The 26423-nt window shown below is 41.8% G+C and overlaps 1 protein-coding gene across 1 annotated transcript; it reads right to left on the bottom strand.

The window, feature by feature from the left end:
* Nucleotides 1-8067: 8067 nt before the first annotated feature.
* LOC104272701 (probable polyketide synthase 16) lies at nt 8068-19739 on the bottom strand. Its single transcript, XM_009867769.1, has 6 exons — nt 19685-19739; nt 18135-18288; nt 16254-16414; nt 14169-14372; nt 13892-14073; nt 8068-13605 (listed from the first exon to the last, which is right to left on the bottom strand). Exons 1-6 carry the CDS (start codon nt 19737-19739, stop codon nt 8068-8070), a joined length of 6294 nt encoding a protein of 2097 aa, XP_009866071.1.
* Between the last annotated feature and the right edge of the window lie 6684 nt (nt 19740-26423).

Raw genomic sequence — 26423 nt, 5'->3', positions numbered from 1 at the left:
GGTCCTGTCTTGCAAACTTCTCTTTTCACAAACAGGTCTTGCTTAAAGCAATGCTGACGCAGCAACTATGGCTCTGCTTAGAGAGTGCCTTCTTGATTTGGAAACAGGGTTGTGACCTCAACAAGATAAATGTGCATTTGAGCAATTTCCAAAGAAGTAGATTAATTTTTCCAAAGAAGAAGATTCATTCTGCTGAATGTGCTCTGTGTGATCCTGGCCACAAAGGGACTCCACATCTTGCCACAGCCGCAGGAGGTGAAGGCATGGTACAGTTGCCCTCTGCCCATCTGCCCTTGTAACAGATGTAACTTTGATCAAAAAACAGCTGAGAGGTGTAGAACTGTTAATCCAGAAATTACAGTAAAAAGAGATGAGAAAATTTTCTAAAATACAAACTGTCGAGTTAATTACACAAAAGATACCATCCTCTCATCACCACCTGATTTAATGTTTCAGATCACAGTAACAGAGTCATCAGGAAGACAGGTCAAGCTATGCACATTTTTCCCGTTGTGCATAATATTTTGGCATTAAATCTTTCCAATAATATTTTCATCATATTAATTTTGTCTGTTTCCAGAAATTACCAGTTCCACCTCCTGTTGGCTTCATTACTTAAAGAGCAGAATAACCACCTATTTTCTTCTCAGTTCACATATGGAAGTAAAGGCACAAATGTCAATATGATACATTACATTCCTTGGGTTTCCTACTGGTTTGGCAATAAGTTGCATCGCTGACAAAAAAATTACAGTTCTGCACAGGAGTCTCTTCATGTTCTGTGGATTGAAAAGAAACTCACCACCTGTATTAAGTCTTCCTTTACTTCTATATAAGGAATGTAAGGGTGTCTTTCTAAACCAGCACACGTTGTTTCATCAGTTGCCATCCATGTCGTAAGCATGCACAAGCTACTCTTCTGCTGAGGGCTTGACACGAGTAACACTGTAACAAATTTTGTCTGACATTTCTCATACTGCCCAGGTCTTGGAGATCAAAATAATTTACACACAGAATATTAGAATTAATCGTGTGATCACCTAAAATTAGGATGAATTGAAACTTGTTTTGCTTTGCTTACTATGAGTGACATTGCTTAGCATGAGTAGCTAGATTTACTGAAGTTTTAGGCTGCAGGCTGTGAACCTTCACCTAAATACTGCTGAGCTTGTGATGAAGAAAGGCCCCAAAACTAGTGCAAATTAGAGAGATAAGATAGGTGTATCTGTCAGCAGAAGCTGTGTACATGAGATATGAAAAGGAACAACCAGCCTGGAGACACAGACAGGACCCAATGAGGAACAAGAAGACCCCAGACCCAAATATCTCTACTGGACCAAACCATTGCATGAGGGGAGAGAAACTTAGATTGTAAGGGTATAATTGCCCAGGAATTTCTTTGTTTGGAGTCTCTCTTTGGAGGCACTCATCTTGAGCTGACCCTACTGCTGTGCCCTAGTAGCAAATTACTTAAATTATGAGATTTGATGCTTGAAACTGCTTCAGGAAACCTAGGGTTCAGACTGCACTGCTTTAACTCTAGGTGCATAGACTTCTGCCAAATATAGACCAGAAAGCTAAAGATTTTCCATCCATGCCTATATAGGTTGGACTTTTGTGAATATTCAGCAAATTCAGTTTGACTGTCTCCAAGAGAGGACTACACAAGCCAACTGCTCTGGATTCCTCTTGCTGCCAGTGGAAAAGCAGGTATTTTAGAGAGGGGAGTCATCAGACCTCATTCAATATTATTATGATTATGATTATTTTTCTTGGATAGGATTTTTCTCTTTTTTTGGAGTGAGTATGTGTGATTAACTTCGCATCAAAGATTCACTTCCTGCTAAATACATCCTCGAAAATTATACCAGAACAGGTCAGCTTCTTTCTTCCAGAGTCACATGCTGTGGTGAAAATTGTGAAAACTGATCTTGCAGCTGAAAAGAGCAGCCTGTCTGCCATGTGAGGTGTGTCAGCTATTCTCATCTCTGCTAGGGATTTTATATAAAGTCCTGTTCTCACCCCAGACCAATCTAGAATTATTTGGTCTGAGCAGAAGGAATTTGCTGAAGAGTGTCTGTATTTGAAGCCGTAGGCAAGACTGTCATCTCTTTATGAATTTCGGGTGGTGTATAAAGTCACAAATAATGACTGCATGCATGGAAGCTGCATTCTGTATTTGACTGATGCATAGGATTTTCTTTTAAGTTTGCAAAAGAAAATGCTTTCTTAGAAGTATAAAAATGATGTCTCATGATCAGATTTGAAACTGAATTCCGTACTCTGATTTTTAAGCAAAATGCTTTAAAGAATATGTTGTAATTTCTAGAATTGGTTTACTGCTGTGTAAGTATCATTAAATATGTCTCGCTGGGCATTTCTTTCAAAAGTGTGGGATAGATCTTCTCTCTGAGCATAAAAGGTGGTCAGAAGAGGCATAAAGGGGAAGAGGAAGAGCATTCATAGGCTCCTGAATTGATCACTTTGTTTCACAAAGCTCTATTTAATGTGATGGTGTCAAATGTTCCCCAAGAACTGAACTGATGGAGGTGATCAAATCCATCTGCCGATGGATTTCACACAATCACAGCAACACTGAGGTTGGAAGGGACTGTCAGAGATCATCTGGACCAACTCCTTGCTCAAGTCGGGACACCTAGAATACATTGCCCAGGACCACGTCCAAAAGGTTCTGAGCACCTCCAAGGATGGAGACTCCACAATCTCTCTGGACAACCTCTGCAGTGCTTGGTCACCCTGATAATAAAAAAGTGGTTTCTGATGTTCAGAGGGAGCCTCCCATGTTTCAGTCTGTTGCCTGTTGCCTCTGGTTCTGTCACTGTGCACCACCAAAAAGAGCCTGACTCCATCCTCTTTACACCTTTCCTTCAGGTACTCGTATCCGTGAGATCCCCCTGAGCCTTCTCTTCTCCAGCCTGAATGGAAGTCCCAGCTCCCTCGGCCATTCCTTGTGGGAGAGATGCTCCTGCCTCTTAATCATCCCAACAGCCTTAGATGGCTGAAGATCATGGCTGTAGCTCACCAAGGTACCTGCAAAATATATCCTTGGTGGAGCCTGCAAAATGTATGTCTTTCTTTGTTGTTAATGCCACCATTTCTTATACCTGTCTCTGAGGTCACGGGTGTAAATTCTGAGTGGCAGAGTCAGGTCTACACTCCACCAGCATCACAGGAACAGCCTGTTGATTAAGATGCATCTTAATCTGTTGACTACATGAATTAAAACATTTACATGGCTCCATGTAGGGTACAGCATTTTTATTGTACATTGATAATCAATGTTTTGTGCAGTAACAAGATATCACTGAGGGAAGCCATTATCAGCAAAATGACCACTATCAGCTGAATACATACTTCTCTGGGGTTTTATCTGAGGAAGAAAATGCAGATTAGCTTCATAAGGTCCTGAGGTTCAGCTGCCTGGGCTCAAGGCCAAGGTAGCTCAGCTAGCACCATGAGGAGAGGCTGGCAGAGGCACTGTGGGCAGGCCATGGCTACAGCCAGCCCTGGTCCTGGGGAAGTGCTGGTGAGCTCAGTCTCCATCACCCGGCCCCACCAGAGCTACAGCCACCACTGCGTCGTGGTCCTGCTGCACCCTGGCTACAGCCCCCTATCTGGGTGCAGAGAGCACCTACGGGCAGGGGCATTATGTGATTCAGGCAAAACAAGAAATGGGCATTGGTTTACTTGCAGGAAAATGAAGTTATTGGTTCAGCCTGCCAGCTCCTTTTGCGCAACAGGGCGATGTTTTGATGAGATGCCTGGGGCAGAAAGCAGAAAGCACATCCATGAGAACATTTTCCAAAGAATCATTAGGACTCTTTGCCATTAATTCTGTATTTAAGCCACTGCTGCTTAGAACATATCTGACTAATTGCATTTATGGTTGTACTTAGAGAAAGGAGAGACAGATGCTTTAGCAGTTCAGCTAAATGTTATATCACTTCAGGCTCTGACTGGAAAAATTAATAGTTTTCCAAGTACTGTGCCAGAGTCATGATTATCTTATTACTGACTATGTATCCTGCTAATGGGATCCTTCCTCTGATAACAAGATTGAGAGTTTGGAGACAGAGAGTAGAATATTTAAAAATATACCCCATGTAGTTAACTCTATCTGAGATTAATTGCAGAGACCAAACAACATTGTCACTAAAAGCCCTCTGTTAAACACAGATACAGATTTTTTTTTTCACAAGTAATTTGTCTAATTACAATTCAGATTTTCAGCAGAACATCATTTTTCAGGAGGAAATGACAACTACAAATTTCTTCAAACAATCAAGTTTGACAGCAACTGATAAATAAAAAACCCCTTTAAAATTAATTCAGAGGCATAAGCAAGAACTGCAAGGTCCTGTTTATATGTTCCAGTTAATGGTGTTTGCCGGTACAGAACAGCACTCAGGACATTGGCACGGCCTCTATAGCACCGCGGTTTGCTTCTGTGGTTTTGCAGTCCATCCTGGTGCTTGTGGGTAACTTTTCATTCTTCCCCTGCTGGTTGCTGCTTTCAGCACATCAAACGTATCTCTGAGCTAATGTGTCATCTGTGTGGATTTTCCAGGCTATTTTTGTGTTCATACGTCCTACGTATTTGTCAGACAGAAATGAAAGAGTAGTCAGTGCTCTGCTGTTGCTGTCTTACCCTGCATTACAAACTACTGCCATCAGAAGCGTAAATTGTGATTGCCCTGGCTGCATCTGAAACTTACTTTGCCGGAGCATTTTTCAAGATCAGGTTTCTCTCTGTACTTTTGGGAGCTGGCAACGGTCTTGCTTTTATTCAAGGATTCTGTGAGACATTTGCAGCAGATCCACAGAGGGAGTCAAAACAAAACCACAGCAGATATGAGCTCCTTCAGCAATACCTCAGAATTACAAGTGCCATCAGCAGATAATGAAAACCCAGCTTTCACAGTGCTAGCGGAACAGTGATTGCTTTGGCAAGAGAAAGACAAAGAGCAGCACTGGCTGCAGCCAGCCAAAGTTGGTGCTCCAGTCTCACAGAATCAGACCTATCTTTATCAAGAGTAAAATCAAGAGGTTTGGTTACAACTGCACAACGTGTAGATGGATGGGGGATTCTCACGTTTGCTTAACACAAGTCGGCTGCCTGCGTTTGCCAATGTAGGTACCAGCCCCTGGAGCTGCGGATGCAAGCTCTGGAGTTCGCTTGCTTTGCATGACAGTGTCAAGATCTGTCTCCCTTCTCTCTTCCCTATTTCTCTTCCAGTTTCACAGAATCATCTCCATTTCTGCTTCCATCAGCATTAACGCAATAGTGGCTTACAAAACACAGGGTGGATGACTTTGACTTGGAGTGACAATAGATTGCTCTTTCAAACCCAGCATCATCAAACAGTGTGTTGAACACCTTAAAGCAATAGTAAGATCATCTATATGAAATTATATTAATATTTTCAGTGTGCTTCATGTAGTTATGGGTTAATTCTCGGATTATCAAAGAAAATATCTGAGCAGAGTACAACAATCAAAATACTAGAAGCTTACTGGGCAAATAGAAGTGTTACAACATTACATCAGTATGGACATTTGTAGCAATTGCTCTTCACTCTGGTTACTTGCCTGGTCCACACAACAGACTCGCCAGCACAATTCTTGGGACTAATAGCCATGTTTGAATTAATGGCAACTGGCCTTGGCACCACACACACATTCCAAGGTGTGGCCCTCAAACCAGCAACCCACCAGAATGATGTCTTTGAGTGTTTTCCAGCCTCTGTATCATAGTTGCAAATATACCTTTAATCTACTCCTTCCCTGCCAAGCAGCCCCATTACATTACTGCTTTGACCTCTCTGAAAGTTCTTGTGCTTTTGCACAGGGAACAGTGCAGGCAATAAGTACAATAAATGTGCGTGTTTATCTGCATGATGAGTTGCCTGGCTATTACGTAGGTTCTGCTGCACCAGAACCACTCTGGATTTAAAATCCTCTCTGTGGCTTTCTGCACACGCGTATGTGTCTGTATATGTGCACATACATTGTTACTTGCTCCTCACTTCATTACTGTGCTTCCCTCCATAATGTTTGGGCAAAGTCATGGAGATCTTTGCTCAAACAAAACCATAAGCTCAGAATGTAAGGACTGTAAGGCAAATGAAGGAAGAAGTCGATGGGAACAACCAGCATGGATTTTCCAAAGGCAGATGGTGCCTGACCAGCCTGATAAACTTGAAGAATGAAAAGACTGGGTCTCTGGATGAGGGGAGAGAGAGAGAATTGTTGTTCACCTTCATTTCATCAAGGCTTTCAGCACAGCCTCCCAATGCACCCTTGTAGCCAAATTGATGCACGATGGATTGAAAAAGAGGACTATAAGCTGGGTGGAGCATTCACTGGGCTGCCAGACCCAAAGGGTGATACCAGCAGTGCAAAGTCCATCTGGCAGCAACTTACTAGCAGCATCCTGCAGGCTCTTTATTAACAGCCTGGCCGACAGGACAGAGTCTACCCTCATCAAATTCATGGAGCATATCAGGTTAGGTGAGAGCATTTGACGCATTGAAGGGGAGGGCTGCTGTTTGGAGGGGCAAAAAGTTTAACAGAATGTGCATTAACTTCAACCATGGCATACGCAAGGCCTTGCGCGTGGAATGGAATAGCACCCTGTACCAGTTCTGCATGTGAGACAGACTAAGCCCACAGTGTTCTGGGCTGGCAACTGACTGGGCAGCCTGGATGAAAAGGACGCAGGGTCATGATGGGCAGTGGACTAAACACAAGTTTCCCACGCTCACTGGCAGCAAACTGGGCTGTATCAACAGGAGCATAGCCTGTAGATCAAGGGAAGAGACTCTTCACCTTTACTCAATGCATCACCGTGGCGGTGTAATGGACACCACAAGTGCACCACACTTTACTCATCACACTACATCTGGAACCCTGGTCCAGTTCCGGGCCCACCAGTGTAAGAAAGACATAGACAAGGTTGAGTGAGTTCAGCAGAAGGCCATCAAGGTGCTTGGGGGCTGGAGAACCAGAGCTTTGAGGAGAGGCTGACGAAATTGGGCTTATTCAGCCTGGAGAAGAGATGTTTGCAGGGGAACCTCATAGTCTGTGGAGAATGCTAGAACTGCAAGGGACATCTTGAGGTGAATGATAATCAGGTGTAAAACCAAAAAACAATACAAGGGCCTTATTCCCATATTAAGACACTACAGACAAAGCTTGCTTCAATGTCTTTGGGGGAAAGCCTGTATTTTCTTACTGCAATAAAATAAGGACAGGTGTTAGGATTAGGAAATTTTTAACAAGGAGAGCAGATGAGGAACAAAAAACTAAAATAAGACAAAAATACAGTTCAGGTTTTGCTTTTTAATTCCTTTACTATTCTTGTACATTAGGCTTTCATAAAATGGCTAATTAATGAAGAAAAACAGTCGCTTTACTGTATGCTTTGCAACTGGTAAATTTTTACTATTTTTACAGGCATAAGGAAAAAAATTAAGTTTATTTTTTGAGAAGAAACCTTTGAAATGCACAACATCTAGAAAAGATGTCTGTAATTATACATATTTGATAATATTCAAAAAATAATATATTTTTGTAATATTCAAAAAAGAATAATATATTAACACTACAATAATGACAAAAATTATTATAATCCTATGCTATTTTACATGTGCATTCATCACCCGGAGGTGCAAACATACCATTTTCATAAAGACTTTAATACGGCTTATAAAATGCAATGTGCATTGAGTGTACAATTGTACCAAATGAACTTGTGTAGGCATCAATCTACCTATTTCTAGTCAAAAATATTGAAAAATGAAGGTAAAAAATACTGAAAGTAACAAGTCAAACAACTGACTGAAATTAATGCTGCAAGTGCAATGGCAGAAGAAACTGGTATGGGGTTTTTTGGGTCAATGCAGAAGAGCACATTCAGAATTGCCAGATGTTCTACCCTGTCTGCAAAGACACATTCTGAGATACTACAGAGGGTCCAGGTATCTTGCAAACTACACAGTTCCTGAATGAGAAGAGTCCTTTAGCCAGCTCCCATTTAATGCACTTTCATTGATTTTCAGCATCTTTTTTCTCAACTATTCCATTTGCACTGCTTGTTTCTTCTAAAATGACTACTAAATTTGACAGAGTTGTGTGAGGATCAAGCAGTTTCACAAGAGGTATGTCCACCTTTCTCTCTTGAAAGACACGGTTCTGAATTGTCATAGCTAACATAGAGTCTATGCCCAATGATGAAAGCGTTGTATTCATGGCTAGTTCATCTGGATTCTGTCCGGCGAGGTCACTCACCAGTGAGGTGATATAGTCTTCAGATTTGATTAAGGCAGTATCCTGGACTTGAGTTTCCTCAGAGATTTCAAGTTTGTTCCTGAATTCTTCTGACACAAGCGATACGAAGCGACTTTTGAGTGAAATAATCCGAGAAAAAACATGAGTCAATAAAATATGGAAGTTTAGTTTGACGACAGCTTGCTGTGGGTTATTCACAAGTAAGCTCTTCTTGAGATACTCATGAATTTCGTGCACTTGCAGAATGTCTATGCCCTTGGATCCCAAAATGTTCTGAATATGGTTTTGATTGAGCAGTATGCCAAGGTTCAAAGCACCCCAGTTGATGGACTGGCCTGAAAGCCCACAGTTCCTCCTGTAGAGGCAGAAGGCATCCAAGAAAGAGTTTGCAGCTGCATAGTTTGCCTGGGTGGAATTTCCCAGAAAGGAAGTAACAGAGGAATAGCACACAAAGTAGTCAAGCTGCTGGCCTCTGGTAGCCCGATGAAGGTTTAGGGTCCCTGCTACCTTTGGGCTCAGCACTTTCTGAAAGTCAGCCAAGTTCAGAACTTCGAGATGGCCATCATGTAAAACGACAGCACTTTGAAATACACCTTTGATTGGACTCCCTGCAAAGAGGTTTGCAATGGACTGGAAAGCTTTCTCGACATCACTGGTCAAGGTAACATCGCACCGCACAAACACTACTTTGCACTCTTTATACTGCTGCCGGAAAGCCTTCATCTCTTCTTGCTTCTCGTTGCTTGGCATTTTCCTGGAGAGTATTGCAATACACCCTCCTCCATTCTCAGCTATGAATTTCACTGTTTCAAATCCAAGTCCAGTGAGCCCCCCAACTACTACGTAAATAGCGTTCTGCTTAAATAGCTTCTTCCGTGATTCATACAATGGTATATCTGAAAGCGTGGTGATGTCCTTTCGCCTTCTCAGCACAGCAAGTGGGACAGATTTGCAGGTAAAATAGGACACCTCAGTGTTTATCCCTTCAAAGTTTTCAGTCTGCTGAAAAACAGAACCTGATAGATACCTAAACTGTTTCATGTCCATGGAATTGATCCATGCATGCACAGTCTTTTGCATTTCCTTTAGAGATGCTTTCTGGAAAATGTTGGTAAGTGTAAGGATATGAAAGCTGATATTTTCATGATCAATTCCACTGACATTTTGGATACATTCAGACTGTCGATTGCCGCACACTACCACCACATCCTTGAGAAAGTACATTTGGGTCAGATCCTCCTGAGACAGTCTGTTTACCGGAGGAAGAACAACAAGGGCATTGCATAAGTTTATGTACTGGAACTTATCAGGAGTGGGCCTTGCAAGTACTGTTTTCCAACCCATCTCTTCTGCTGCTGCAGAAAGAACACGGCACAAAACTGATGATGGCTCTGTACAAATAATACCCAATGTTCTGCCATGTTTCCCCTTGGGTAACCTTTGATTTAAGATCTCCCATGCGATGACAAAGTATGACATACAAGGGACATTCTGAAAGCAGGGGAATTTCTTTATGTTGAAACAAACTGTTCCTGGTATATGAATTCTGGATGATGCAGCAGACGGATAACATGATACCACATGATCTCCCACTTTAACTTTCTTCACATCAGTGCCTACTGCTGTTACTGTGCCGCTGAAATCAAGAGCTAAAAGTCCGTGTTTGTCTACTGCTTGTGAATTCCAATAGAGTGTATTAGCAAAGTTACGACTGGAAACACTAATGGGAAAATAATCCTCTGAGTGGAGACATATTTTATCCACTTGAATTTCAACGCTCTGTTTTTCCAGATGTGTATTAGTGCTGGTGGATAATTCAGCACTCAAGTCTTTTGCTGCATATGGATCAGAAGTGTACAAAGTGAATGTTTCTGAATTCTGGAGAGATCTTAGGGGCTGGCTGTAATCTGCATCTACAAAAGGTGTGCGTCTGATTTCAGCCACATAAATTCTTCCTTGGCTGATGCAAACTTCTGGATAGTCCACACCTTTGTATTTGGCAAGAAGATCTGCCAGCACTGAGATGTCCAGGGAACTGGAAGAGCCGAGGTCAATCATCTGAAACATGATTTCTGGAACTTCAACAACACAAGTTCTGGTCATGCCATACAATGCAAACCCACAGTTAATGTGGTCTACAAATTTTTCTGTGGTTCTGTAGGTGATCACTCTCACTGAACAGCGAGATGCCTTCTCTCTTAATGCCACAATAACTTGGCGATAGGCTTCACAACATTTTGCCAACTGGTCTACCACTTTGTTTGGGAAATCTTCACTTAACCTCTGAATTCCCCACAGGAACAGAATGTCATCATAACCCTCAACCTCTGCTCTCATTTTGTTCTGTCTGTGGCCTTCCAATAGGGCTTCCCAGTCTTCATACATAACATATCTCGAATCAGGATGCAAGTATTTTTTGAGCTGCTCAGCTATCCCAAATTTGTCAGCAAAGACTAGGGCTCTGGGCATAGTCCCCACATGTCCAATCATCTGTGAAGGAGAGACTTCTTTCAACTTGTTTTCAAACATGAACTCATTGTCTCTGGAAGATGCTTGCTTCATGAAAGTGATGGTAACACGCTTGAGTTCAGCCAAAACGGAGCCACTTTTGTCCATAAAGCAGCCACAGACCTCTAGACAGCTCCCAATGGATTTGCTCGTTCTCATGTATATCATCATTTCTTCCTCTAGCGGTCGGAGCACCACGAGGCTACCTATGCCTGAAGGAAAGCCTGCTCTGGACTGCAATGTCCTTGAGGCCATGACAGCGGTCATCTGCAGAAAACAATCAAGCAGCACTGGATGGATACAGTAGTTGTACATCTCTCTGATGGTCTCCTGGTTTACTTTAATGCTTGTTATAGCTTCCTTTAGTTCCTGGCAATAATGCACATCACCGAGCTGCCTGAATATGGAACCGTACTGAAAGCCAACCTGAGACAGGGCTTCATAAACTTCCTCTCTGCTAATCACTGAGCTGCATCTTTGATAGATGTCTTGGAAGGAGATACTGCTTTCTTCCACCTCAGCTTCAGGCCTCTTTGTAACTTGGCCTGCAGCATAGACAACATTGGAAGAAGAGAGTATCTCAAAGGCTGTCACTGATTTTTGTGGATTCAACTTAACACTCAAGATTTGGGAACTCTGCGTGAGAACACATGGTGCAGAAAAACTGATACTCATCTGGCAGGTATTCAGAGGCACTCTAGGTCTGGAGCTGTTAATCACAGAGGCCAGACCAAGCTCCACATAAAAAGCACCAGGGACTAAGGCCACACCATTGTTCTTGTGCTCATATAAGTATGATGTCGTGTCCTGGGACAGCAGGCAGTCAAACTCCATGTTGTCACTGTTTGTGCCATAAATTAAAGGATGACTGGAGCTGACACCTCTTTGGTTTGATTTTTGATGGATATCCAGACAGGCCATGAGTTTTTTGCGATCAAATTGATATCGTGGAATGGCCACTGGAATGCTTTGATACCCATTATAAATGTGCTGCCAGTCAGGATTATATCCCAGTTCAAACAGATTTCCTACCAGGGTTAAGAGTGTCTGATACTCTGCATCAGTTTGCAAGGAAGAGAACACCTTTGTGCTTTTTCCTAGAGTTTCCTTTATGCTTCGCTGCAATACTCGGTGAGGACTTATTTCCACAAACACCACATTTTCCCTGTCTCTAGCTGCAGTTTTGATAGCTTTAGCAAAAGCAACGGGTTCACGAGTATGCTGGGCCCAGAATTTGCCCTGAGCAAAGTCATTTTCAGAAGCAGCCACCCCAGTCAGTGTTGAAATCACTTCAGTTTCCCCCTTCTGTTTTCCTAAAGGCTGTATGTTCTCTTCCAACTCTTCAAGTATCATATCCATGCTGGGGCTGTGGTATGCAGCTGGGACATTTAAAACATGAAGAAAGATATTTCTCTGGCTGAAAGCTTGAGCTAAATCTTTCTGGACAGCATCCACAGAGTCTAAATTCCCAGACAAGGTGCAGGAAACTGGGCTGTTGAAAGCTGCAATGCACACCTGTCCTGAGTAGCGATGCAGATATTCAGCGATCTCTTGAACTGGGATGTTTCCAACCACCAACATTCTGCCCCTGGCAGTCTTTGCCTGCAGCCTGCTCCGATGATAAATCACTTTGACTGCATCTGCCAGGGAAAGGTACCCAGCAAAATGCGCAGCAGCAACTTCCCCTACCGAGTGACCAACAGCAGCGACTGCCTTAATGCCCCAGTATTTCAGAAGGCAAGCTAAGGCAACCTGCAGGGTAAAAAGCAGGCATTGGGCAAGTTCTGGATTCACCAAATCCTTTGGGCTATGAGCTCTTGCTGGCAGGAGGCTGATGGGAGCATGTTTCTGAAAAAGCGCTTCTATCTCCTTGCACTTGTCTCTGAACACTGGCTCTGAGCTCATCAGTGCCTCACTGAACTCCTTCAGTGTTACGCCGTTGCCACAGAACACAAACACTAGCTGTGGTTCCATCTTTGATGCGGCAAGTTCAGTGCTCGCTGCTGACCTAACCTCTTGCTGCAAATGCTGGAGAGAATTTGTGACAAATGCTTTTCGGTACCTGTAGTTGGCATGGCTTCTTCTGCAGGCAGAGGTATAGGCCAGGCTTGGGAGAGTGACATTGTTTCTCGTGCTCAGCTGGTCAGCTGTATCAACCATTGTCATCTGAAGGGACTTACTTGATGCCGCTGACAGCAGAACTAATTCAACGGGCCTCCTAAGGGTGGGAAGAGACTCTACTAGCTGCTTAACCTGACTGACTACAATGTGAGCATTGGTTCCTCCAAATCCAAAGCAGTTGATGCCAGCTACTCTTCCATACTGACGGGATTCTTCCCAGGGCTCTACAGTTGTCGGAACGGCAAGGTTTAATTTCTCTGTATCGATGCTGCTTGTCTCCTTCGAGTAATGCAAGGATGGAACAATCTTTCCGTGATGCATCATGAGAAGCACTTTGATTAACCCTGCTGCTCCAGCAGCTGATTCAGTGTGGCCAATATTTCCTTTCACTGAACCAATTTTCAGAATGGAAGCTTGTGAAGATCTCTTTTTACAGATGACACTACTTAGACTTTCCGCTTCAGTAGGATCACCAGCAGGAGTTCCGGTACCGTGTGCTTCAATGTACTGCACAACCGAGGGATCAACATGAGTTTCATAAATGCTGCGCAGTAACTTCTCTTGCTCTATTCGAGACGGTCTTGTGATTGGAGTCATGGACCTACCATTCTGATTTACTGCACTGATGTGTATAACACCCCAGATTTTGCTGTAGTCTTCCCTTGCCTGTTTCATAAAAAGGTAAAATTATCTTTAATAATCTCATGCTTTCTCTGTATAGGAGAAATCAAAACAACAAAATCAAGAACAGACAGAGTATGATACTAAATTTTAAATACATGATCCCTTCCCCATGGTAAGCGAAGTGCATGAACGCTTAATGCTTAATAAGTGCTTCACTTATCTTAAACTTGAATTGAAAAATTCCTTCTAGACTGATTATTAGAGCTGAAGATACAAAATTCAGGTAAGCAACAAATCTTATTTTAGGCTGCTTCACAAGTGATCTTACCTTTTTCAGTGGTTTGAGGAAAACAACACCACAGCCTTCTCCCCTTCCATAGCCATCTGCCTTTTTGGAGAAGGGTTTGCTTATCCCCTCTGGAGAGATCATTTTTGCTTTACTGAGAGATACGAAGGTGCGGGGATCTATTATGCAGTTCACTCCTCCACAGATTGCTGCCTCACAATCACCTGGAATAAAATAGAAACACGTTATGTTGAAATGTCCAGAATGATAGACAGAAAAAGTCATCTTTTGCTGTCCAGCATGTCTTCAGTTCCATTACCTGATTTAATTGCTCGCAAGGCGTAGTGCAGAGCGAAAAAAAAAGATGAACATGCAGTGTCAATAGTCAGTGATGGTCCAGTCAGATTAAATGTGAATGAGACCCTGTTAGCAGCAATGCTCATTGCTGTTCCGGTACCATCATAATGGTTTATTTCACTCACTGCTCTGCTTGTTACTATTTCATAGTCTCGATTCATAAGACCTGTAAAAATATCAAATACATGTCATGTTAACCCAAGCAAACAAAGAGGGATATATAGCACTAAACCTCCTATTGTGTTTCGGTTTTCTGTTTTAATAGTAAACTACATAGCATCAGTGATCCTACGGTGAAACTTTGCTTTAACACAAGTCAAAGGCGAAACTCACAGCAGTTCCCAGGAAACTGCAGCACATCTATTCAGACAGCAAGGAATAGTCTCCTCTGTGAAAGAAGAGCATGTCTCAGACATCTAAAGTCATCTAAATACTTTCCCTCTATGGTTATATCCGCCTAACCATCCCAGAAAATTCCTCTTAAGAGACACAGATTACGCTAGCAAAAATGTGCTGTTATTCTAGCTCCTTGACAAAATAGAATAGAATAGTTCACATGGAAGGAACCCACAACAACCATCTAGTCCAACTGTGTGACCAGTTCAGGGCTCACCTGAGGCATTGTCCAAATGCTTCTTACACACTGGGAGGCTTGGGGCATCGACCTTCTCTCTGAGTAGCCTGTTCCAGCGTTTGACCACTCTCTTCATAAACAAACGCTGCCTAACGTCAAACCTGAACCTCCTCTGACACAGCTTTGAACCATTCCCACATATCCTAACACTGGATACCAGGAAAAAAAGATCAGCACCTTCCTCTTCACTTCCCCTCCTCAGAAAGCTGCAGAGAGCCAAGAGCACCCCTTTGTCTCCTGCTCTCCAAAGCAGAGACACCCAGAGTCCTCAGCTGCTCCTCATAGGATGTGCCCTCTGGTCCTTTCACCAGCTTCACTGCCCTCCTCTGGACATCTCCCTTTTAAGTTGTAGGGACTGGAGGTGCACACAATATTCAAGGTGAGGCTGCACCAGTATAAATACAGTGAGACAATCACCTCTTTTGACTGGCTAGTTATACTGTAATGCACCAGCCCCTTTCTGCAGGGCCACTCTCCAGCCACTCCTCTCCCAATTTATGCTACTCCATCGCAGGTGCAGAAGCCAGCATTTGTTCTTGTTAAATTGCATGCCTTTGAGGATGGCACCATGCTCCAATCTATCTAGATCCCTCTGCAAGGCAGAGTCAACAGCACCTCACAATTTTATATCATCAGCAAACTTAACAATGGTGCGTTCAAATCATTCATCCAGATCATTGATGAAAAATATTGAACAGAACTGGCCCTAGAACTGAGCCCTGAGGAACATCACTGGTGGCTAGTTACCAGCCAGATGTAGCTCCATTCACGTCAGACCTTTGAGCCCTGCCATTCAGCCAGTTCTTCAGCCAGCGCACCACGTACCCGGTCATCTCACAGCTGGGCTTGTCCAGAAGGACGCTGTGAGGGACGGTATCAAAAGCCTTACAAAAATCCAGAAAAACTACATCCACCGCCTTCTCTTGTAGAAGGATATCAAAATATATAAAACTTTCTTGTTGTGAACCAATATTAACTGTGCCTGATGACTGCATTGTCCTTTAAATATCTTTCAGCACCACCTAGTATAATCTTATCCATGACTTTTCCAGGTACTGAGGTAAGAAATTGGACAAGTGCACCTTGGTAGCATACTAAAACCTACATGAGGATTTCTACTAGTTTGAAAGGATCTTAACTCCCACAACACCTTAACCAATGTTATACTGGAAAAAGTGTAGGCTTGGCTTGAGCGTATCATTCTTAGGAAGGGATGGGTAAACAGTTTAAGTGCTTCCTGCTTCAATGAACTTCTAGAGCAGCCTAGTAATTGTTACCAAAAATAACCAGTACTGTCACAACACAGCAGCCTTTGATCTCCAGTGCCAGATATGTATGTAAAGTTTATGAAGAAGTGCTCCAATCTTTGTGAGGTTCAAGCGTACTTTCTTCACTATGAAATTTTCATCTTACCAATAAAAACCCCTGTTTTGGTGCCACTGATAGCTTCTGCTGGGACTCCCGCATCCTCCAGGGCTTTATATGTGCATTCTATAAGTAACTTCTGTTGTGGATCCATACGTTCGGCTTCTATATTATTAATCCCAAACAGGTGGTTGTCAAATGAATTAAATCTAAAATACACAGACCGGAAAATGGTGCAATATAAATACAATATGCTTTTACTGCAACTCTCAAAGTACACATTTTCTGTGATTTCATAAAAAGCAAAGCAGTAACTGGTGTTTAGGCCACAGTTGTCATTTATAAAATTCAGACTAAAATGTTTATAGGCCAAGGATATTTTATATCCCACCACAGAATATGTATTTTTATCAACCATTCTGCATTTCAGAGTTGTGAGCTCACCTCTAAAAGATTTATCCACATGGTTAACCCACTAGTACCAATAGACTCCTCAGATTACAAAAATTTTCAGAACGAGACTCCCTCTACCATAATGTGGTCTTAGCCAATAAGTTTTAAAAAAATATTGTCTTCTAAAATTTTTAAGGCAATATAGATCAATGCTTCACAGTTTAAAACCAGTAAGTAAAGAACCAGCTCAGATGTTTCCAAGAGATGTCCCTACTTTTCTAATGATAAATGCAAAAAAATTTATGTGTGTACGTGTGCTTATCTTTAAAAAATCTTCAAAGCCCAGGTTTAACCCTATATCTGGGGATCAGATTTGTATGACCATCTATCATTTCTTGATTTCAGTGAAGAATTCAATGTCTCACATGGGACTAATTAATGCAATAATTCTGGGTCCTACAATTCAAACCTGCTAAGTATTATTTATAGGAGGCAATAAGATTTCTTCTGTGCATATGAACTTCTTGTTTGAATAAACGTCTACAGCCTGAGGATTTAAGGTGAAAACAAGAGTCACTTATGTTGATCTTACTCTAATCTGTTATTCTTCACATCAGATACAGCCCCCATAGAGCTGCACCCATATCGCTGGAATAGTTTGACATGAGACACGAGGACACAAGTGAAGGGATGCATACTGCAGCCTTCTCCTCCAGATTTTCTTTTTACACTACTATCTTTAGCTGATATTTGTACATACATAATCTCTCAGTATTATGGAGGACTGACTTTTTTTAAAAGACGTGACAGTATGAGAAAAGCAAGATTATTATGAAATTACGAATAGTTCAGGTTTATAAGGAAATATAACATTCAAATTAAGCATAACTCCTTCTTGACTATCTAGCAAAACCAGACTTCCTTCTTTTGTCTCTGAATTGTCACAACTGCACCTGAATTAGAGCTGCTTGTACCCACAAGCACTAGATTAGGTCCTGAGGTCCAGCATAGCTGGCTAACCTTCAGGCTAAAACATGAGGAGATTTACCAGGCAGTTCTTAGAGCTCGGAGTGCATACTCCGCCACCTTCCTCCAAAGTCCATAGTATTACAGACAGTAAGAGTTATCTGACAGGCTGGAGCCCACCTCAGTTCCAGCATATACCCTCTCAGGAATGATGCACGTGTACTTCTGTACACCCCAAACGCAGACATCTCCACCACATGACAGGTGACATCTCAACACATGGACAGTACGTACATACATGTTGCATCATGTAATTAAGGGTCATACATGTTCCTAGCCACGTACATATGTGCTTAACATGGCCCACAACTAAAATTTTTTGCTCATTGATTTCATACATCAGGAATTCCTGCAGTATGACAACTGCATGCTCATCACATTGAATAAAAGCAAGCTGGTTCCTAAGTCTCATTTATAAGCTCTCCCTGTGTCTTGCACCCTCTGAAAGGCTGGACACATTAAGTCTAAGCATGAAAAAAATCCGTGGCACAGCAGAGTAACAAGACTCACTCATTGAGAAGAGCAGCTCGTGTTGTACATATTTTTCCTGGCTTGTTATCATCTGGATCATACCACTCTTTGGCATTAAATCTCTCGGGGGGGATTTCAACTGTGCAGTTTTTGCCTTCCTCCAGGACCTTCCAGAAATTGTCAATTCCATCACCTGTTATACAAAGGTTTTAAAGTAGATTAAATTATGCACTCCCACTCCCCATGCAGACTCAGAAATTTACACTCAGTTACAAGGAACTCCCCTGTATAAAGCTAAGTTGCTCAAGTAAGAGAAAGAAATGATCATTCTTTTGTGAGAAGAAAATGGAAAGGTATGACTGATCCCTTCACTGCTTGCCTAAAAGCAAAGGAACCCCACAAAATCCTTAGCCTTCTGCTGTTTCTACAATGTCACTGCATCTGCTACATACACGCATCATGTCCTTAATGACCACACAGGTATGGGGAGATCTTTCTGTACCTGTACATCAGCACTCCTCAGGCAGCTCCACTGACAGCAAAAGATCACCTCCGGACATTAGCTCTTAGAAGACAGACTGAGCTTACAAATACCAGGAAAATGCCAGAGGCATTATCCTTTGTCGCTAACACTAGAAGGGCAGCTAAATCAAACACAAAAGTGTATGTATATTCAACACTGACAGAGCTCAACACCTCCTTACTACTTGAGATGCAGATCTCCAGTTCCAGGCACGGAGGATAAGTCTGAGCCCTTTTCTTAGCCCTGAAGCAAACTAACACGGCATCCACACAGTGGCGCACATTTCCCCTCCTCCCAGCTTCCACTTTCCCGATATACACAGTGCCCTCACCCTCACTCACTCTGGAAACAGGCTGCCGGTGCCAACCTGTGCCATGCCCAAGCCCTGAGCGGAAGAGCTCTATGCGGCGTGGGCCAGCGCTGGGCTGGAGACTGGGCTGACAGTCACCGAGAGCAACCGCAGGACAGACACCAAGTGCCAGATTCTCACCTTGTACAAGGGGAAGCACTTAGGTGTGTAATGGTAAAAGGCAGAGTTTGACTAGAGACAGAGCAGCCTGGTCTAGTGAAAGGTGTCCCTGCCTATGGCAAGGCGGATGGAACTAGGTAATCATTAAGGTCCCTTCCAAATCATTCTATGACTCTATGATTCTATGATTTATCTAGCTCTGCTCTTTTCTGGAACCTTTCAAAGTGAATACTGTAATAAAGCCAAAAGTTTGCTTTTAGAAAGACCCAACATATTCATTACAGGCAGAGCTGCTTATATTGACAGGCCCTCGACCTGTCCCATCCGTGGGCATGTGCAGAAATCTCAAACCGTCCCAGACCCATCCAGTTTATTTGTATGAGTTCCATGTGCGCAGCAAAACACCTTGCCCAGAGCCAGCACTGCAAGTCTGTCAGCGAACAAATTCAAACCAGTTAGCTTCTGCTGCAACGTGAACTTTTAAAAAGACCCCACAGAAATAAGGGAGGAAAGTGCTGTTTTTCTTCACCTTAACTTTAATAAGCGTGCTTTTCAATGTTCACTCAGCAGCCTGCTTTGCTTTTACCCAAAACTTACCTCCAGGAAAGTTGCATCCTATCCCCACAATAGCGATTTCGTCTCCAGTCTCCATCTTCACCTCCTGAGTTGCACAATACAGGCATTAACTGTCAGCCAGCTCAAACAATTATTCATTTATCATTAAATAAATATTAGGTTGTCCTGTTTTCAGCTGGGACAAAGTTAATTTTCTTCCTAGTAGCTGGTAGAGTGCTGTATTTTGGATTTAGTAGGAGAATAATGTTTATAATATGCTGATGTTTTAGCTGCTGCTAAGTAGCTCTTATCCTAAGTCAAAGATTTTTCAGTTCCTCATGTTCTGCCAGCAAGCAGGTGCACAAAAAGCTGGGATGGAGCATGGCCAGGACAGCTGACCTGAATTAGCCAAAGGGATACTCCATGCTATAAAACATCATGCTCAATATATAAATTGGAAGAGGTTGGAGTGGGAGGCACGGATCACTGCTCAGTAACTGACTGAGCATCTGTTGACAAGTGATGAGTAATTGCATTGTACATGACTAGTTTTGTGTATTCTAATTATTTTTTAATCATTATTATTATTATTGTTGTAGTAGTAGTAGTATTTTCTTTCTTTTCTATGCTATTAAACGGTCTTTATCTCAACCCCCAAGTTTTAGTTTTTTCTGTTCTGATTCTTTCCCCTATCCCATTGCGCAGGGGAAGTGAGCAAGCAGCTGTGTGGTGCTTAGTTGCTGGGTGGGTTTAAATCACAACGTAGGTTAGAAAGTGAACTTCCCACAAACACACATACTTGTTCAAAGCTTAATTAATCTTGAGTGATGTGGTTTTGGTTGTGATGTGATGACACTCCCTACAGGGGATGAGAGCTGTGCATTATTTTTCTTGTTGTCTCTACTTTTAGAGGAAAATCCCTTACTAATTCCCCAGACTCCCCCATTCACAGCCACTTCCTTTTTACTGTTAGCCTCTGCTACTCCTGCTGCTAGCTGATCTGCTTTTGAGCCTGTCCCTTGACCAGTCCTGTTTCACTTCCTGCACACAGAAATTAATTGTGCATTGACCAAGGCGCACACTCAGCTCTCTCATCTCTATCCTGTTCACAAAGCAGATCTCCTGGACTCCACAAAGTAACAGTTAAAATCAGACCATGTAAACAGGCAACAGATGACCAAGTAGCTGAAGGAAGAGAAGGTGTGTCGTCTACACCCTGGAAAAGTGCCTGGAAAGAAGAACCTTATTCAGAGTTCTGCTTTGCTAGATCCCAAGGCTGCCTAGATTTTGTCTAAATGAGCTTCCTCTATATCCTGGTTTGAGCTAAATAGAACCAATTCTGTTCAGTGATTTTACTTTTCAGCTCAGTCTCTTCTAAAGAGGCTGCACTTTCCGAAGTTAACAGCATGGTTTTGCAGACAGTGTCTGCTACTACAACTGATAACACCTGATGTTTACAGCTACCACAAGGGATTGGTATGCAGAAAGGCTCTTGCTTATGCTTGTTATGCTTAGCCACTGCTAAATCTTGTGTAACATATTGGGGGTGCTGGGAAGTAAAAGGGTCACAAGGAGTAAAAGGTTGCATCTCCAGGGAGGAGAGGACCAGACAAGTGACCCAAAATTCAACAAAAATATACATCATATTCTGTATAAAGCTGAGGCATCACAGGGGTTAAGCTCTCTTCCTGAATGGCCGGTCTCTGAGGAGGACTCCGTCCATTCCTCTGCCTTTGATTCTGATCCTGAATTCTCAAACTCAGCACCTGCATCTGGTTCCTCTCTGCCCCTGAGTCTGGGGCTAACCCAGTGCCTCCTGCACTGTAGTGTCAGAGGGGATTGCTATTGGGGAGGGGAAGTTGCATTTGATATCTGTTTTGTACATATTTTGTATGTGTTTGTTTCCCTATTTGCATTATTTCCTTATCAGTACTACTCTAGTTTTTTTAAAGCTATTTTAGTTTCCTTTTCTAGTCCCTAAGTCTCTCTGTCTTGCTCCCTTTCCTTTCCCATTTGGGGAGGGAGAGAGGCTAGAGAGCACCTGTCAGCATTCAGTGGCCAGCCCTGCCCTACCCCTGGAGACTGTTATCCGAGGTAAACCCCTGCCCAGACAACGCTCAAAGCCACCAACAGCTACAAGATCTCTGTCTTCCTGACAATGCACAGTAGTCTCCAGGTAGCCTTGCTGCAGCCGTACAAATAACTAGCCTTTCAGTTCATTGGCAGCTTCACAGGGAAAGCTTTTTGTTGTGAAGCAACGCAAAATAGAATATGAATCTTTTCAACAAACTAGACAGCAAAGTAAAAAATCTTTTGGGATCAAATTAAACAGCTCAGTATAGAATTTAAAGCTGATATTTTTTTGTTAACTCTAAGAAGGGAGCTTGTGAGATAAAAGTCATTTTAATTCAATTAATTGGAACTCACTAAGATGCCCACCTCAGAATCTTTCAGTCCTCCAGGACTTGCTTAGCCCACAAAGAGGAGAAGATTCGTGTTGAAAGGGATTTTGAGGGATTCTTGGCGGTGGTGATAGTGCTTCATCTCAGTGATACCACAGCAGGTCCCAAAGAGCACTACTCAGTTATTGGCTGATGGCAGTGAAGCAGAGATGAGGCTGCTTTACAGTCCCACACATCATTTATAATTACCATTTATTGGAGATTCTATATTAAAAATTACTGCACAGATTCACACTTTGAAAAATGTACTTCTCAGTTCCATTAACTAAGATAGAGAAAATTAAAAGGCAAAAATAAGGAGACCAGAATCTGGCTTTCTAGGAGGATATTCTGTTTTACTGATAACACAAAGTCTAAAATGCTATAAAAATTACTTTCTTTTAGTTTTTTCAAAATTGTCTACAATTCCTATGTTTTTTCTACTTCATGTTTTAATTCTGTTGCTAACATAAAGCTGCAAAGCTCAACATAGATACTCTTATGACAGAGGTACTTTCAAGCATTGTTCCTAAGTTAGCACTGAAATGGCATATAATAGAAAAAAAAGGACCTTTCAATTATAACATAAAATATATATATGGCATCTATAGAGTTATCCAGTGAGCCATGTAACTCTTACCTTATATCATCCCAGTAGGGTGTACTAACAGGCTGAGTCTCTGGAAGACGTTTATATAGGATTCTGTGAGGTTTCTTACTCAAATACGTATGCAAAAATGTGATGAAAAGTGTTAACGCCTTTAAAAGGAAAAAAGAAAATGACTCATGTGATTTGTCACTGGCCCTGACTAAAGTTCAAAACTACTTCCCTGACATAGTAAATTCTTGATGAAATCAGTGTTTATATCAGGGAAGGAGTAAAATCTCTGTCTTATCTAACTTACTGCAGTTAGCAAAACAATAAATTTCAGATAAACTTGCCATGAAATAGTCAATAAAAACTTTATGGTTTCTTTATAACAGTGTCTCAGTTTGGTTTGTTCTTAATATCAACAAATCTAAGCTAGCATTTAAAGCCCTATTAATTTGTTGGAGGCACCGTTTGTGAAAACTAAGCACAAACTCTCTATAAACTTAAAACTTGAGTTTCATGTTCGATTGCACAGCTGCATTCTTTTACCAAGCAGGAGCATTTAAATATGCAAGGACAAAAAGCCTTGTCAAAAGATGAATAGTCTCAAAACATTTCTGAGTCCACCAGAACATTAAAAGCTTTCCTTCTAATAACTGCCATATTCTTAAAAGCAAAACAAACAGTGGAATATCCAGACGTAGCCTACGAAAGGATAAAGTCCAGTAGTCTCTGCGAAATGCCTTTTTAACTCTCCCTCATCTGATTTCACCCCAACCACCCAAACTCGTCTTTCTCCTCTTCTGACTTTGCAATGGAAACACGGTCTTGGATAGGCCAGGAGCGTTCATATATGGTTAATGTTTTGCTTGGTTGTGGGACTCAACTCTCTTTCAAAAGACAGCAAAAGCCACTGTTCTGAGAAGGAACAGTTTATTCTGCCACTGAATAGCTTTGTAACCTGCTCTGAGAAGCTCAAATTCTGCTCTCCGTTTCATAGCTGTAAATCTCAGTCACTCACTTTTCTGAATTCTGAGGTTATTTCTTTTTATTAAATTAACTCACTTCCCTGATGTCATCACTAGGCTGATGCACAAGTTGACTAGTCTGAAGCTGACTTGAGAATCCCCATATTTTAGACAGGTTTAAAGAGCACTCTCGTCAGTGCTGGTACCATTAATACCCCCTGGCACAGCAGAATGTGGGTTCATTGGGTGAACTAGGAAAGAACTGTGGAACTTTCACGACATCTTCACAACTGCCATCTGAAAGCAATAAATGCTAAGCCATATTTCAAGGTATTGGTTAGGTACTGGAAAGAATATTGAAATGAATCCTTTGCATCTATGGTTATTCACTTCAAGGCAAGTTAAACCAGTCTGAACACCAGTGACTCAAACAGGGTAAGTTAATGTCACTGATTCAAAACATAAAACTGATTTACAGTTTCCAGTGTGTTGCCTGGGTGTTGATGACTTGCACTAGGTCTCATCATAGCAGGAGCATATTCATAAACTCAAAGTAAAGCAACGATTGCTCAATCCTTCTGAGCAATGCCAGTAACAGAAATACAAAGTATGGAAGCACATGTAGCAATAACGGATTGAGTGTACTATTATTAGCACAGGCAGTCTATTTATAATGAAATTAGAAGAAGTTGGTTTGTGATCACATTTATTATATTTTTCATCTAAATATAAAATTTCAAAATGTCAACAACAATCATCTGTCATATGAGAGGCACAAAAATACTCGTGGGTTCCCTGCTTCCATTAGGAGACAAGAAGGATTACTATGCAAATCACTGGAAGATGTTACTTCACTGAAGCAGTGCTTTGACCAGCTAAGAGGTGGTGACAGAAATGTCGCATTCTGTATTACTGTGAAAACCTAGTAAGAAAAGGCACTGGTTCTTGGGCAAACCATTTTTACCAAGTCAAATCTCAAAAAATTAGCTTTGTGCATACTGATAATTAATGGATATTTATGTGTCATTGAATGAGGGAGCAGTATTTACCTTTTTCATTCTATGTCTATGAAGTTTTCCAGGACATTATTATTATCACTTAGTTATTATTCGTATAGCATTGATAATGACATCTAGCACATGCAGACTCTGCTATACCAGGAGCTGTACTAATACATAGGAAGAAAAAGGGCCTCACTACAAAGAATAATCTGTGTGACAACCCCTAGTTCTTTTTTATCAGTTTCCGGTGCTCTGCACTACAGATTTAGTCAGGAGGAACAGAAGGAAGAGGACAGCTTCTGGTTTCTAAATTATTTATCATGGACTTTATTTATTTTTCCCCACTTCAATAATACAAAATTCATCTATGATTGCAAAAGCAGTTCTTCTCTATGACAGTAAATGACGCAAAGCCGTCCATACGCACTTGCTGTGAGGCCGAAACCAAGTCTTCAGGCCCTGCCCCTTTCAGCCTAACTGTGGAAAGTTCAGTGCCACTTCTGATATCTTCAGTATGGAAAAAAGAAACTATTCTCCTGATGATCAACACATAGAATAGAAGAGATGAGATCATAGTATGAAGATGTTTGTCTAATTTTCCTGAAATGTGGACAATAAGGAAGCAAAAGAAGCAAAAGAGGAGTCTTCTTCATTTCCTAGTCGTGGAATCTGGAAGCTATAGGCATTGTATAAATGCTGAACCTCTGAAGGTCACTCAGTCATATTAATAGGAATAGTCACACCAGAACAAAAATAGCCCCTAAATTAACACAAGTTTTGTGTATCAAGTGTTGCTCCAGCTCACAGTAAAAGTCCTATTATATATACTTTCCCCAACCATATGAAAATAATATTAATAGTGATAATCATAAGGAATGTGAATATGAAGAACTAGAAATTGAGCAGGAAAAAGCTTAAGAAACTTTTACCTTTTGTCTGTAGATCTGATGTTCTCAAGTCTTGAAAGAGCAGGATCAGCATCTGTCCTGAACTAAGGATACTGCAACTGAAAACATTATTCCAAGACTGTCAAAAGGAATCACAGAATGTTTGAGGTTGGAAACGACCTATGGAGATCCTCTGATACAACTCCCTTTCTCAAGCAGGTGTACCTAGAGCTCCTTTCCCAGGATCATGTCTGGATGTGGTTTTAATATCTCTAGATGTGGTTTTAATATATCAGGAGAGAGACTGCACAACCTCCTTTCAGGTATTTATATGCATTGATAAGATTTGAGCCTTCTCTTCTCCAGGCAGAACAGTCCCAGTTGCCTCAGCTTCCCCCTCTTTAAGAGGTGCTGCCGTCGCTTAATCATGTTCATGGCCCTTTGCTGGATTCTCTCCAGTATTTCCACACCTCTCTTGTACTGGGAAGCTCAAAACTGTACACAGCACTCCAGGTGTGGCCTCACCAGTGCTGAGCAGATAAGAAAGATCACCTCTCTCAACTTTCTAGTAATACTTTGTCTGATATAGCCCAGGATACCATTGTCTGCTGTAGAGGCACGTTGCTAGCTGAGGAGTAGTGTTCATCTTATTTAATCTGAGCAACACAAATGTTAGGCACGTAGTCTATGCTAGCCATCTAGGTTTTTTCTTCAAAGACAAAGACAACAGACAAAAAACCTTCAGTGATAAAGTCATAGAACCATAGAATGCATTGGACTGGAAGGGACCTTTAAAGGTCATCTAGTCCAACTCCCAATCAGATCAACATAGACGGTTGAAGTTAGATAAATCTACTTCACTGATGAATGCAGTAGAAGAATAATTTCCCTA

The sequence above is a fragment of the Apaloderma vittatum genome, unplaced genomic scaffold (genome assembly GCF_000703405.1).
Source record: "Apaloderma vittatum isolate BGI_N311 unplaced genomic scaffold, ASM70340v1 scaffold1814, whole genome shotgun sequence".
NCBI lineage: Eukaryota > Metazoa > Chordata > Aves > Trogoniformes > Trogonidae > Apaloderma > Apaloderma vittatum.
The sequence above is the reverse complement of the archived record's forward strand: the minus strand, read 5'-3'. Positions and strand labels throughout refer to the sequence as shown.